At 47.6% G+C, this 13370-nt stretch overlaps 1 protein-coding gene across 4 annotated transcripts in view; it reads left to right on the top strand.

Annotated features, from left to right (window-relative positions):
• MTARC1 (mitochondrial amidoxime reducing component 1) overlaps nt 1–13370 on the top strand; it is a 32621-nt gene continuing 19251 nt past the window's right edge. For 2 of the 4 annotated variants that reach the window (XM_007172056.2, XM_007172057.3), the window contains exons 1-4: nt 1–437; nt 3225–3398; nt 6933–7095; nt 7964–8104. In XM_007172056.2, the coding sequence (XP_007172118.2) occupies nt 163–437; nt 3225–3398; nt 6933–7095; nt 7964–8104 (753 nt within the window). In that variant the 5' untranslated portion in view covers nt 1–162. The remainder of the gene's footprint in view (nt 438–3224; nt 3399–6932; nt 7096–7963; nt 8105–13370) is intronic. The other 2 variants (XM_007172058.3, XM_028163960.2) reach the window with 2 other exon arrangements.

Raw genomic sequence — 13370 nt, 5'->3', positions numbered from 1 at the left:
TCCGGCCGGAAGGAGATTCGGGAACCGCCCTCCCCTCGGACACCCGGTTAAGGGCGGCGCCTCCGCCCGCAGCCCCCGGCGGCGGCCGCGCTCCTCCCTGGCTTGCTGGGCGTCCCGGGTGGGCCCCGCTGGAGTCCCCGGCGCGCCCGCGATCGCTGGGTCATGGGCGCCGCCGGCTCGTCCGCGCTGGCCCGCCTGGGCCTCCCCGCGCCGCAGCCCCGGCCCCGCTGGCTCGGGGTCGCCGCGCTGGGACTGGCCGCGGTGGCGCTGGGGGCCGTGGCCTGGCGTCGCGCGCGGCCCGGGCGGCGCCGGCGGCTGCAGCAGGTGGGCACCGTGGCAGAGCTCTGGATCTACCCCGTCAAGTCCTGCAAGGGGGTGTCGGTGAAGGCGGCTGAGTGCACGGCCCTGGGGCTGCGCAGCGGTCACTTGCGGGACAGGTAGGGCTGAGCCCGGGAGCGGGGGAGGCCTGCGGAGTCCTTCCCTTACAAAGAAAGTGGGAGCTGGCGGGGGTCGGGAGAGAGGCAAGGAAGAAGAGAAAAGGGGGCCGTCACCTCCCAACAGCAGACCCAGGGTTCCGATCTGCCTTCCGGCTATGGCTTGCGCCCCAGAGGAGGTGCGGCATTGGTCCCCAGGTGTCAGCCGGTGCGCAAGCAAACTGACTCAATTCCGTCTAGCGGAAGGGGCGAGCTTCACAGGATTGGTCCCCGCCAGTTTATTCTTACTGTCTCTTGAGAACTTGGGGAAACTTGGAGCCACGGATCCAAACCCTCAAAGAGCTCACCAAGGTGGAGCACATAATCGTAATCACGATTAAAGTTTAAGATTCTTGCAGCTTAAAAAGTGCTATTGCATACTTTATTTTCCCTAATTCTCTCTTGCACCCTTTTATGGATAAAGAAACTGAGGTTCAGAGCCACACAGCAGTGGCATCGGGACTCTTGTTTTCTTTAGCACACTGGTGCTTTGTAAATAGGGGTTTTATTCATGCCCTACCTGGGTAGTCTCGACCTGTGTGAATTCCTGGGGTTCTGCGAAGATCTCAAAGGCCCAGAGCAAGCAGCTTTGTCCTATTCTGGGTCTGGGCTTGGCCTCAGTGTAAGGCTGCACTTCAGACTCCCTCCCAGACCAGCCCTCAGTTTCTGTAGGTAACACACAGGACTGATTGAGAGCTGTAACTTTTCCCCCTTCCAGTTCCCCAGACTGAGGGCAATTCGTGACACAGTGGAACCGTGAGCTGTTTTTTGTCAGCATACTATCAAAAAGTGTGATGGAGAGAAGCGAACAAAGGCTTGCAGTCCGAGGTGGTAATTGACTCAATGTGACAAGTGCCAGGGAGCACAGAGGAAGGAGCATGAGAAACTGGGGTGGTCAGGAAGGACTTCATAGCTGGAATTGAAAATTTGGTATATACACACTTTGGAATATTATTCACCCACAAAAAGAAGTTCTAATACATGCTACAGCACAGACAAATCTTGAAAACATTATGTTAAGTGAAATAAGCCAGACACAAAAGGACAAACATTATATAGTTCCAATTATGTGAAATACCTAGAACAGGCAAATTCATAGAGATAGAAAGCGGATTAGAGGTTGCCAGGGGCTGGGGAGAGAGGGGAATGGAATGGGTATTTATTGCTTCATGGGTTCAGAGTTTCTGTTTGTGATGACGAAAACATTTTGGAAATACATAGTGGTGATGGTTGCACAACACTATGAAAGTATTTAATGCCCCTGAATTGTGCACTTAAAAATGGTTAAAGTCATATTTTTTTCACGTCCATTCTCTGTTGTTGGAAATTTGGGTTGTTTCTACTTTTCGGCATCGTGAATAAGGCTGCTGTGAATATTGGCGCCCAAGTATCTGTTTGAGTCCCTGCTTTCAGTTCTTCTGGGTGTGTACCTAAGAGTATGCCAAGTATTTTATGTTGTGTATATCTTACCGCAATAAAAAAATTAAAAAGAAAAAGAAAGGCTGGCATGTGTGAGGGCACAGGTGGTGAGACTGGCTGGGAGGGTAGCCGGGTGATGAAGGGCCTTGCCTGCCTTGCTGAAGAGTTTGAGTTTTATTCTGAAAGCAGGAACCACAGGGCGGCGGTGGTGGGATGCGGTTTGCAGAAGGGGGTGACATGATCAGATTTGTATTTTAGAAATATCAGACTACCATTATTACTAGGAAGGATTACCAGAAAGAATATTCACGTGCTAGTACCAAGGATTTGGGACAGGGCAGAGCTCTGTCTGTATCCAGGATGAAGGGTTGATCAGAGGGTGTTCCTTCTGGAAAAGGCTTACACTAACTTTATTTTTCTAGCATAGCTGAACAACTCAACCACGATGACCTGCCGGAGGTGATGATCTAAAGTATCTGCCATATTTTTTTCTTATGTCTCTGAATTCCCAAAGCACAAGCTCACTTCTATCATTGTAATCATTCCATTCAGTGTGAATGGAAATGACCAAAATGGCAATGTTAAGCTTCCTCAGTAGCTGAAAGGTCCCCTCTACAAACCCATCATTTTTTTTTTACTGGAAACAGTTCTTTCTATTGCTTTTATTTCTCCATTTATCTTTGTTTTGGGAAGTACCTCTAGACCTTGAGTACTGGGCCAAATAATATTGTCCATATTAACAATAGGCCTTTTGGCAAATTGCAAAAGTCACAGCTCTGAATACTGAAATGTTAATTTTTTTTTAAAGTTGGGGGTGGATTTGGCAAAGTGTAAGCGGCATTGTTGGCTGTTCAGCTTGACTCCACCCTCTGAGAACAATACAGCAACATCTTGTTATTTCCACCAGCAGGAATGCCTCCTTGTGCCAGGCAACATGCTTCCTTGTCTTTCTCTGAGATAGATTCCTATCATCTCCTTAGGGCATGTTTATGAAAGTGAGCAGACTTTCTGGCAATTGAGATGGACGTATAATTAACTTCTTTGATTTCTGTGCCATCAAGGAGCTCAAAATGTTCTGCAGATATTTTGTCCGATGCATGAGTGATTATTAAACACTTTGAAATTAACTGACAGATTCAGTCTTGCTGGGCTGATGAGCTGGTGGACAGGCAGACAGACTGACACACACACACATACACACACGCACACAAACTCACACACACCAGGCTTACAGCAAGGAAATCAAAGATGACAGTGCATCACTGAAACTCCCCCAGAGACTGGCTGCCTGTCATGGTGGGCCATGCATACCTTGTGTTTTGAAAATGGCAGGTTTTGGCTTGTGATCAACAAGGAGGGGAATATGGTTACTGCTCGACAGGAACCCCGCCTGGTCCTGATTTCCCTGACCTGTGAGGGTGACACCCTGACCCTCAGTGCAGCCTACACGAAGGACCTGCGACTGCCCATCAAGACACCCACAATAAATGCAGTGCACAAGTGCAGGTAAGGAAAGGATAGCTCTTAATCCTTGCGTGAGTATTTATTCCTGCAGTTTTGGGAAAATGGGAAATGTGGCGGAAATCCGGAGAAACATTGTCAATAATTAACCATTGATTGCAAATGTACCCTATGTAGGGTCAAGTCCTCAACATCGTGATGATCTAAAAGAAGGTGGAAAAGGGGAGCAGCTTCAGAAATGTGTGTTGACGTGGGGCAGAGAAACATAAAAGACTTATGTAGAAAACTATGGGATCAAAGGCATATTGACATGTCAACAAGAGAAAAATAACACCACTAGAGGATAAAGGACAAAAATGGGGTTGGAGTGAGTGGGGAGAGGGTCCTGGAAGAGGTGAGGTTAGATCAATGTATTACCCTAGGATCAATCTCTATGTTGCCTGGAGAGACTGGGAATCTTCGAAGACTGAGGTATGGCGGGAGTTGCAAATGGCTATATGACCCGTGATATTTAGTTTAATGAAAGGAAGTTCCAAAATAGAAAAGAAGAGCTGCAACCAGAAGAGTGTTCTGACCTGCAGATGCCCAGGGGTCCCTGTAATAGTGAGAGTGGAGATTCAGCCAGGAGACTGCTCTGTACAGAGTGTCCTTCCTCAACATCAGAAGGCCCTCAAGGGAGCAATTATTCCAGGAAACTAGCTCTGCTTTTAAGAAGTCATGTCTAGAGTTCATTTTTTTAATCTTATTTCGGGAAAGTTAAAATATGGTCTAATTATATTCTTGTTACAGTTTCTGCATTTTGAATGAAAATGCCATGTGAATGCTTAATTAGTCCACAGCCTATCATAGAAAATAACATCACATCAAAAAATGTAGTTACTTGAAAAATGTCTGAAGACCCCCAAAAGTTCGTAAAATGCAGAACTAATATGATTTCTGTAATATCAGAATTTTAAACATAATAATATGTTTTCATTTTAATTTGATGGTTTTTCTGATTATAAAAGTAGTACATATTCATTGTTGAGAAATTGGAAAATACCAAAAAAGGGAAAAAAACGAAACCCATCTGAGATAACTATAATTCATATTTTGACATATTTTCTTTCTGTCTCTATGGCTAATACTTTAGAAACCCAATTGAAATAGTACCAAAGAACAGTCTTGAATATGGCTTATATACTTAAGTGTACGTTGAGTATTTTTTTCAGATTGTTAAAAAATCTTCAAAAATACCATTTTCATGTTGGCGTAATGTTTCATTCCATGGGTATCCTCGAATGCATTTTAGCACATCCCATGTTTATACATTTGGATTGTTTTCAGTTTTTTCCAGGTATGAAGAAGAATGTGATGGATAACTTGGCATAAATCTCTGTTCATATCTCTTATTATTTCCTTAGGGAAAAAATTTTAGCAGTGGTTTTGCCAGCGATAGGAGTATGGCTCCTATAGACTTTTGATATATGTTGCTCAATTGCTTTGCAGAATGGTTATACCAGCTATATATTCACCAGCAGTTTATAAGCATATCTGTCTCATCTCATTCTGACCATTATGTTCAAAAATATTTTGCCGTTTTTGTGTTTAAAAACGGTAATTTCTTATTGATTTAATTTGCATCCATCATTGTCTGAGGCAAACTTTTTTTTTTTAAGAGAGTATTTATTTATTTATTTTTAATTTTTTTATTTTTATTTTTCATTTATTTTTAAACTTTTTTGTGTTTATTTTTATTTATTTATTTATGGCTGTGTTGGGTCTTCGTTTCTGTGCGAGGGCTTTCTCTAGTTGCGGCAAGTGGGGGCCACTCTTCATCGCGGTGCGCAGGCCTCTCACTATCGCGGCCTCTCTTGTTGCGGAGCACAAGCTCCAGACGCGCAGGCTCAGTAGTTGTGGCTCACGGGCCTAGTTGCTCTGCGGCATGTGGGATCTTCCCGGACCAGGGCTCGAACCAGTGTCCTCTGCATTGGCAGGCAGATTCTCAACCACTGCGCCACCAGGGAAGCCCTGAGGCAAACTTTTTAATATGCCTATTGCAGTTTGTATTTCATGTTTCTCCGTATTCTGGTTCCTGTTTGTCTGCCGCGGTTATGTTACCAAACGCATGTCTGTGTGCCCGATGCACAGTGAGGCCAAGCAATACCAAAACGTCGGAGTTTGGAGCAGAGAAAGCTTTACTGCAGGGCCATGCAAGGAGACGGGTGGCTCATGCCTTAAAAAGCCCTGAACTCCCTGAAAGCTTTCAGCAAAGCCCCTTTCTAGGAAAGGTGAGGGAGGGCGTGGTTAGTTGTTGCAAACTTCTCGGGGTCACATCCTTTGTTCTTGAGGTCAGGTCACGGTCAGGTCATGACGTTCCTACAAACCTCCACCAAAACAAACGTTAGCAAATACCAATCAGAAACGCGAACGGGAGAGTCTGAAGCCGGTAGAAGCTTTTACCTTAATGGCAGTGTGCATATAGTCCAGTTGCTGAGGGCTCCATGGAGACGGCTGCGACCATTAGGTCCAAGCCTGGCCCTGACGGTGGGGGGCCGTGGCGGGAGCGCTGGAGCCCTCAGCCTGTCCCCGGTGCCCTCAGCTCGCCCACCTGCCGGAGGCTCTAGGGCTTGGAGGGCTCCGGGGAAAAGGAGCAATCCGCCTCCCATCACACCCCCTGCCCCAGGACCGCTCAGTGTCACCCCCATCCCCGAGGCCGGGTGCTAACAGCTGCGCGCCTGCTCTGTCCCTATTTCACCAGTGTGGCACCTGCAGCCCTCACTGCCAGCAGCTCCAGGGCCTCAGGCCCTCCACGGCCCGCCGGCTGGCTCCTGGGGAAGGAGTGGCAGGGACGGGACGTGGCGTTGGGCTGACCGCGGGCAGCTACTCAAACCTGCTGGCCCGGCCCGCTGAGCATGCCTGGCCCCTGTTACAGTTGGATATATACCCATACTTCCTTGTGGTTAAAATTTTTTTAATTGAGTTACTGGTGCACTTGGAATTATGTGGAAACTTTTTTTCATGGTCCCATACGGGCTTTTGGTCCATGCCCCAAAGACTACACAAGGTCGTGTTTGGAAACTGCAGAATCAGAAAGCTTAGATTAGGGTAAAGATACCAAGAGCCGTTGGGACTCAGGTTTCCTTTGACAACCCGCAAACTATTAGAACTAATAAATGAATTCAGCAAGGTTGCAGGATACAATATTAGCATACAGAAATCTGTTATGTTTATCAAGTAGATAAGAAACAGGATTTACTGTATAGCAGAGGGAATTATATCCAATATCTTATAATAACTTGTAATGGAATATAATCTGCAAAAATACTGAATCGCTATGCTATATACCCGAAACTAACACAATATTGTAAATCAACTATACTTCAAAAAAAAAAGCGGGGGCGGGGAACAAGGCTTGAAACTGCGTCTTCATTTTGGGCTTCCACGTGGTTCAGAGGCAGGGCCACGCTAAAATGACGTCTCCTGATAATGAAGGACTTACAGCGACATCATAGCCTGGTGCAGCCTTTTGGATATGTGTAGGACATGGTAGGGTGTCCAGATCTTCAAATGCCTGTTCTTTGCCCCTAACCCCTGCAGAGTGCAGGGCCTGGAGATCGAGGGCAGGGACTGCGGTGAGGCCGCGGCCCAGTGGATAACAAACTTCCTGAAGACGCAGCCGTACCGCCTGGTGCACTTCGAACCTCACATGCAACCGAGAAATTCTCACCAGATAGAAGACCTGTTTCGACCCACAGACCAGGTCAGAGGAGCGTTCCTGGGCTTTGGCCTTTGGTGCTTCCTATAGAAGACAGGCTCCCTTGGAAGGGGGAGAGCAGGGCGGCATGTCTGCTGAGCTCGGCTCTGTCACTTTGCCATTACTTTTGTCACAAGCAATTGCAAAAAGTAAGGTCCTTCCACTAGGAGCACCATCTGTGTTTCTTGATTTAGGGGATTCTTGCATTTTTGCCTGAGAGCAAAAATTCCTATTTACAGAAACCTTCTGGTGCCAACGCAGCTTCAAAACTGTTCTAGGCCAGTATCTTTCCCACTCCATTCTGTAATTGCATGTGGAGTCCAACCTTTTTACACTGTGATTGCAATGGTGTGGCAGCTCACAGTTGGGCCGATGAGTGTGGGTATGGAGATCCACAGATTTAAAATGACCAGACTGACCCTTAAAGAAATCAGGCTGTAAGAATTCATCATGAGAGTAAAACATACAAGGCTATGTAGCGCCATTGCCACGGCCATGCTGAACATTGATTTGCAGGTTGCGTGAAAAATAAGTATCTATGGAATCAGTGAATATTTTTTATCACACAAAATGAGGCCATCAAACCTTAACAAAATAAATGTGTGAGAGTTTGGAGGATGAGAAAGGGACAGCTCTGAGATTCTGAGACCGTGTTCTCTTCACTCCATCATGTAATTCCTGGTATCTGCAAGGCTATTTAAAGCTTCTGAATCGCTGTGACTTTTCTGTAAATAGAACTAGAGAAATACTTAGAAAGATTGTGTGGGGAGGTGGGGCGGGGGAGGGGTGGAAGGTTCCAGGAATCAGACCCATGTGACCTCTGAGAAATGCCTCTGTGTGCCTCACGCTATAACAGCTCCTATTTTCTCATCAGATCCCGTACTCAGACGCCAGCCCCTTCTTGATCCTTTCTGAGGCATCGCTGGCAGATCTCAACTCCAGGCTAGAGAAGAAAGTTAAGGCAACTAACTTCCGGCCCAATATCATAATTTCAGGGTGTGGTGTCTATGCAGAGGTAACGCTATACCTTTCTTGCCCCTTTCCTTGGATTTAACTTTTTTTTTTTTTTTTAAGGTATGAGAGTCTTTGATGTTGGATTAGATTATTCAGAAGGATGCATTATGTATTGGCTCTGTATTATGCAATGATTCAAGTTTTCAATTTCTTGAGCATCTGACCAGTACAGACTTCTGTGTGGAGGATACAAATATAAATGAGGCAGAGATGCTGGCGTCAAGGGGCAGTTCAGGGTCTGAGACTTCTAAGGAGAATTCCAAGGAGGCAGGTTAATTTTGAGCCCAGTGTACTTAGCATAGAATACATGATCTGTGTGGGCCACAGAGCAGGATGTGGAAGGTGGCCTTCCTGTGTAGTCGAGAGCTCCCTTGGGAAGACAGTCATTTACAGCAGGGCTGCTGTGGGTGGGTGGTGGAGGGACACTGTCCCCAAGCTGAGATGGCACTTCCCTAAAACTCTTCCAGTGCCACCTTCAACCTGAGCGAGATGGCTCAGCCAAGGGCTACCCCACGGCAAGAACCCAGACTGTACCACAGCCCACAGGAGCTCTGAGCATTCTAGGGGCCGGGCGTTGGGTCAGGACATCTGGATCTGAATCCCCCTGCTTCAATAAGTGGCCGTCTGACCCTGGATAAGTCCTGGAACTTTCTGAGACCTCTGCTTCTTGCGTTTATAAAATGTGAGTAATTTCAGCTGACGCCTCCCCCAAAAGCTCCAAGATCTAGAAAGTGCCCAGAGAGGTGGGCAGTGGTTTCATTGCTATAATCAAAGTAAAGAAGCTTGGTTCGGGCCATCGGTCCCTCCCTGACTGTGGCCCCCTTTAAGCTTCCTCCCTTCCTGGCTTTGGTCTTTGTATCACGGTTCACGTGGAAGACATTTCCTACCCCACGGTCTGAGATGGGCAGATGAAGATGGGATAAGTTAAGAGGGGATGGCCCAGAGTAGGACCTCAGATTTAGGAGGTTTCTTTGAACTGACTCTTGTCGTAGAAGGCTTTCTGTCTGATTCTGAGTGTTCCCTAATTGGGATTCTTTCATATTTTAAGTTGGATGTTAATACAACGCTGCAGCGGAGCTGGCCTCAGTTTCTGGAATAATGTTTCACGCCTCACACAATGGGTTAGTGCCCCTGTGTACTTTGCACTGTGAATAGACCTGTAGGAAAACCAGGATTGAAGAAACAGTTGCTTCTCCGAAGGAGCTGACTGTCCAGGTGATTAGAATGTGAACAGGTAGTTACAACCGCGTAAGACAGGCCAGGAAGGTCGTGAGCCGAGCGTGGTAGGTGACCAGCCACCCAACTTTTTTAACACAGACAGGAGAGGGGGGCGACTGGGCAGTATGGGCTCAGGCTCATAAAGAATGGAAATTTATTTCTCACAGTTCTGGAGGCTGGAAAGTCCAAGATCAAGGCACCTGCAGATTCGTGCAGGTGTCTGGTGAGGACTTGCTTCCTGGTTCATAGACGGCTGTCTTCACTCTGTGACCTCATGTGGTGGAAGGGACAAGGGAGCTGCCTGGAGTCCCCTTTTTTTTTTAAAGATTTTTTTTTGATGTGGACCATTTTTAAAGTCTTTATTGAATTTGTTACAATATTGCTTCTGTTTTTTTTTTTTTTTTTTTTTAATGAGGATCTTGAATCAGATGCGTATGTTTTTTTTTTTTGATTGATTGATTGATTGATTGATTTTGGCTGTGTTGGGTCTTCGTTTCTGTGCGAGGGCTTTCTCCAGTTGTGGCAAGCGGGGGCCACTCTTCATCGCGATGCGCGGGCCTCTCACCGCCGCGGCCTCTCTCGCCACGGAGCACAGGCTCCAGACGCGCAGGCTCAGCAGTTGTGGCTCACGGGCCCAGCCGCTCCGCGGCATGTGGGATCTTCCCAGGCCAGGGCTCGAACCCGTGTCCCCTGCATTAGCAGGCAGACTCTCAACCACTGCGCCACCAGGGAAGCCCTGCTTCTGTTTTATGCTTTGGTTTTTTGGCTGCGAGGCATGTGGGATCTTAGCTCCCTGACCAGGGGTCGAACCCACACCCCCTGCATTGCAAGGCAAAGTGTTAACCATTGCCAGGGAAGTCCCCTGGAGTCCCTTTTATAAGGACACTAATTCCATTCACAAGGGTACCACCCCCATGACCTCATCACCTCCCAAATGCCCCCTTCTCCAAATACCAACACACTGGGGATTAGGTTTCAACATATGAAGGTTGGGAGGACACAGACCCTCAGTCGGTAGCAATCTCTGTCTCTACTCATGCCCTGGTCTGTGTTTTCCAAAACCTTCTCCACACTGGGGACCCCTTGACTAACATCTTTACACCAGAACTCTCCTTCTGCCTTCTCTGTATTTCCACTGGGGTATCTCATCTCAGATTCAGGATGTCCAACACCGAGGGCTGAATTTCCACTCCCAAGTCTGCTCTGCTCAGCCTTGCACATCTCAGTGTATGGCAGCTCTGACTTCTGGCTGCTCAAGTCCCAAAGTGGGAACCACTCTGTGTTCTTCTCTTCCTTCACCTCCCACGTACAAATAATCAACAAATCTTGGTGGCTCTGGCCTCTTGCCATGCTCCTCCACTTCCTCTCTGGGCCAAGTCACCACCCTCTCTCGTGTGGTTTGTTGCAATAGCCTCTCTTCACTGGTCTATCCTTGATTGACCCCCACCACCATACAAGGTCTATTCTCCTCACAGCTAAGGTCAAAGTCATCCTGTAAATGTAACTCACATCACGTCCTCCTTCTACTCAAAGCTCTCTCTGTGTTCTCCATCTCTCTTCAAGTGAAAAATGGGATCCTTATAATTGCTATCAAGGTCCTATGTGATGCCACACCCTCCTAGTTCCAGAGCTTTATGTCCTGTCACTCTTCCCTTCTTTGTCTCTGCTCCTTCCTCCCCCAGGGCCTTTGCTCTTGCTGGTGCTTCTGTCTGGCATGCCTTCCCTCAGGTATCTGTGTGGTTCACTCCCTTACCTCTTTCACTTCCCTGTTGAGGTCTTCCCTCCCCTTCAGTGAGGCCTTCCCTGATCACCCTATACCCTGCTTGGCCTGCATGCCCTAGTCCCCCCCAGCACACATCCCCACCGGACACACCGTGTTTACTGGGAGATTTGTCGTCTGTTTCCCCTACACATGCTTTCTGAGGACAGGACTTGACCATTGTTGTTCTCCCAGCTCCTAGAAAAACACCCAGCATGAATTCTTTGCTAAGTGAATGAATGAGCCGAGGTTGGCCAGGTGACGCAGAAGGAAGAAGAAGCACTGAGGGAGGGGGCACAGGAGCAGGGCTGCGCTGGCACGGAGATAACTGCTGTCTTTTACAGCATCGGCGCTCAGGGAGGGGGGTTGAGAGCCAAGGTCCTTGGTGTCAAGGGGTATCCCCTTCGGAGGAAGGGTCTGGAAAGGATTTTAGGCAAGAGAGTGACAGAAACCAATTTGCATTGTGCACATCTGCCTGCGGCGGGGATCTGGAGACAATTAGGGCAGGTGGTGCGAGGTGCAGTGGGCGAAGCAGACTGTCCAGAAGCTGAGACTGTCCCGCACGGAGGCTTCTGGGAAGTGAACCCCCTCCTCATTTCAGGACCTGCCTCTCATGGTCGTGGTCCTTCTCTGCATCCCTTCAGACCCATCATCTGCTCTCCTCACCCTCACTTCTCAAACCTTCACTTCAGCCCGAGGCTGCCCTTCTCCCCTCCCTCATTCAGAGACCTTTTCCTGGTCATCATTGCCCTCCCGTTGGACCAATAGGTACTACTTCTGGAACTTTCTCTCCCTGGCTGCACTGCTCTTGTGCCTTTGCTGTTTCTCCTTGTACTCCTCACTCAGGTAGGGGCTTCCAAAATTTCTGGCCTTGACCCTTCTCTTTCTCTACCTTCCCTTGGTGATGACACCCTCTCCTGCAGCTTCACCATCTGTCACCCTTAGGTGGGTCCTTCCCAAGTGTCCAACTGTGGATTCCCCCTTGCAGTGTGGGCTCACATTTCTGACTGTCTGCTGGGAGTTTTCATATGTTCTGTGGACCTAGCAAACTTGTCCTTATAAGCTCCCCACCCCATACCCCCACCTCCCCAAACTCTGTCTCTTGACTTCACAGTTTCTATCCTGGCTACTATATTCCTTCTTTCACCCTGGCTTAGAGCTTATAAGTCACCCCTGACTCCTTCTTCTCCCATGTTCCCCTCATCCCCGGCCCCATCTTCTCCCTTTCTCTTCTCAGCCTCCAGCTAGATCACCTTTGTTGTCTCAAGTCTGGACCACTGAGTGGTCCTGGATGTTGTCACAGCCGAGCCTCTCAGAGCACCAGAGTGATCTCTTCTACTCTAAAAGTTTGTGACAGTCAGTATTGCTGCCTTGCTCAAAAGCCTTCAGTGGCTCCCCAGTTCTCAAAAGTCCCAAACTGCCCACTCTACCATTCTGGTCCCTCCATCATCTTGCCACACTTTGCTTTCCCAGCCTTTACTTCCAGTAAAAGCTCCAAGCTACAGACTGGACTGAGAACCTAATATATTCTCTTATCTCCTGCTCACCCCAAGTCTTGCCTCTTGCCCCACTTAGAAACTCCTGGCCTTCTTTAAAAGCCCAGATGAAAAGCCACCTCCCCTGAGAGGTCTGCTCTGATTGCCAGACCTGTAAGAGCTGCTTCTTTTCTCCAAAGCCACACTGTGCTGTGTCTGTGAGTCTCCATATCCAGCTTCTCCTGTTTCAATTTCTTATCACCTCAAGATAACATGTTCTGTAGGAAGATTTTCATGGGCCCTTCTCTAACGTTTAATACGGTTCTGGGCCCATAGTGTGCCTTCAACACGGAAATAGTTTTCTCCTTTTCCGCCAGTTTGCCAAATAGATACTTTCCTGATGGCGGAATTTTAAACTTATTTATCTGTGACTCAATCCCCAACAGTTTTTATTGCCCATAAAAGGGGCTCTGTAAATATTTCTTTAATTAATAATAAATTAATTCCCTAACCAGAACCTTCATTTCTCTCCTTTCGGATCTTTTATGTTTTTTTGTGACCACAGTGCCTCCTGGTGGAGAAATGTACACAGAGCAGTCTGGGTTGCTCTTATCCGAGGTGCCCAGCTTTTTGGACTCTTGTGAAACACGCAGTGAAGAGACTCATTTTATGATTAAAAAAACAAAAACAAAACCCTGCAATACACATATCAAGAGTAATACACACTGTCAGAGTTAAAATTCTGAGCCTGGAACTTTCTCTCTGGCTTGTGATCAACAAAGGACTGGGCAGGTTTGTTTTAACTCATGGATTCC

This window comes from Balaenoptera acutorostrata, chromosome 1, assembly GCF_949987535.1.
Source record: "Balaenoptera acutorostrata chromosome 1, mBalAcu1.1, whole genome shotgun sequence".
In the NCBI taxonomy this organism is placed as follows: domain Eukaryota; kingdom Metazoa; phylum Chordata; class Mammalia; order Artiodactyla; family Balaenopteridae; genus Balaenoptera; species Balaenoptera acutorostrata.
The sequence above is the reverse complement of the archived record's forward strand: the minus strand, read 5'-3'. Positions and strand labels throughout refer to the sequence as shown.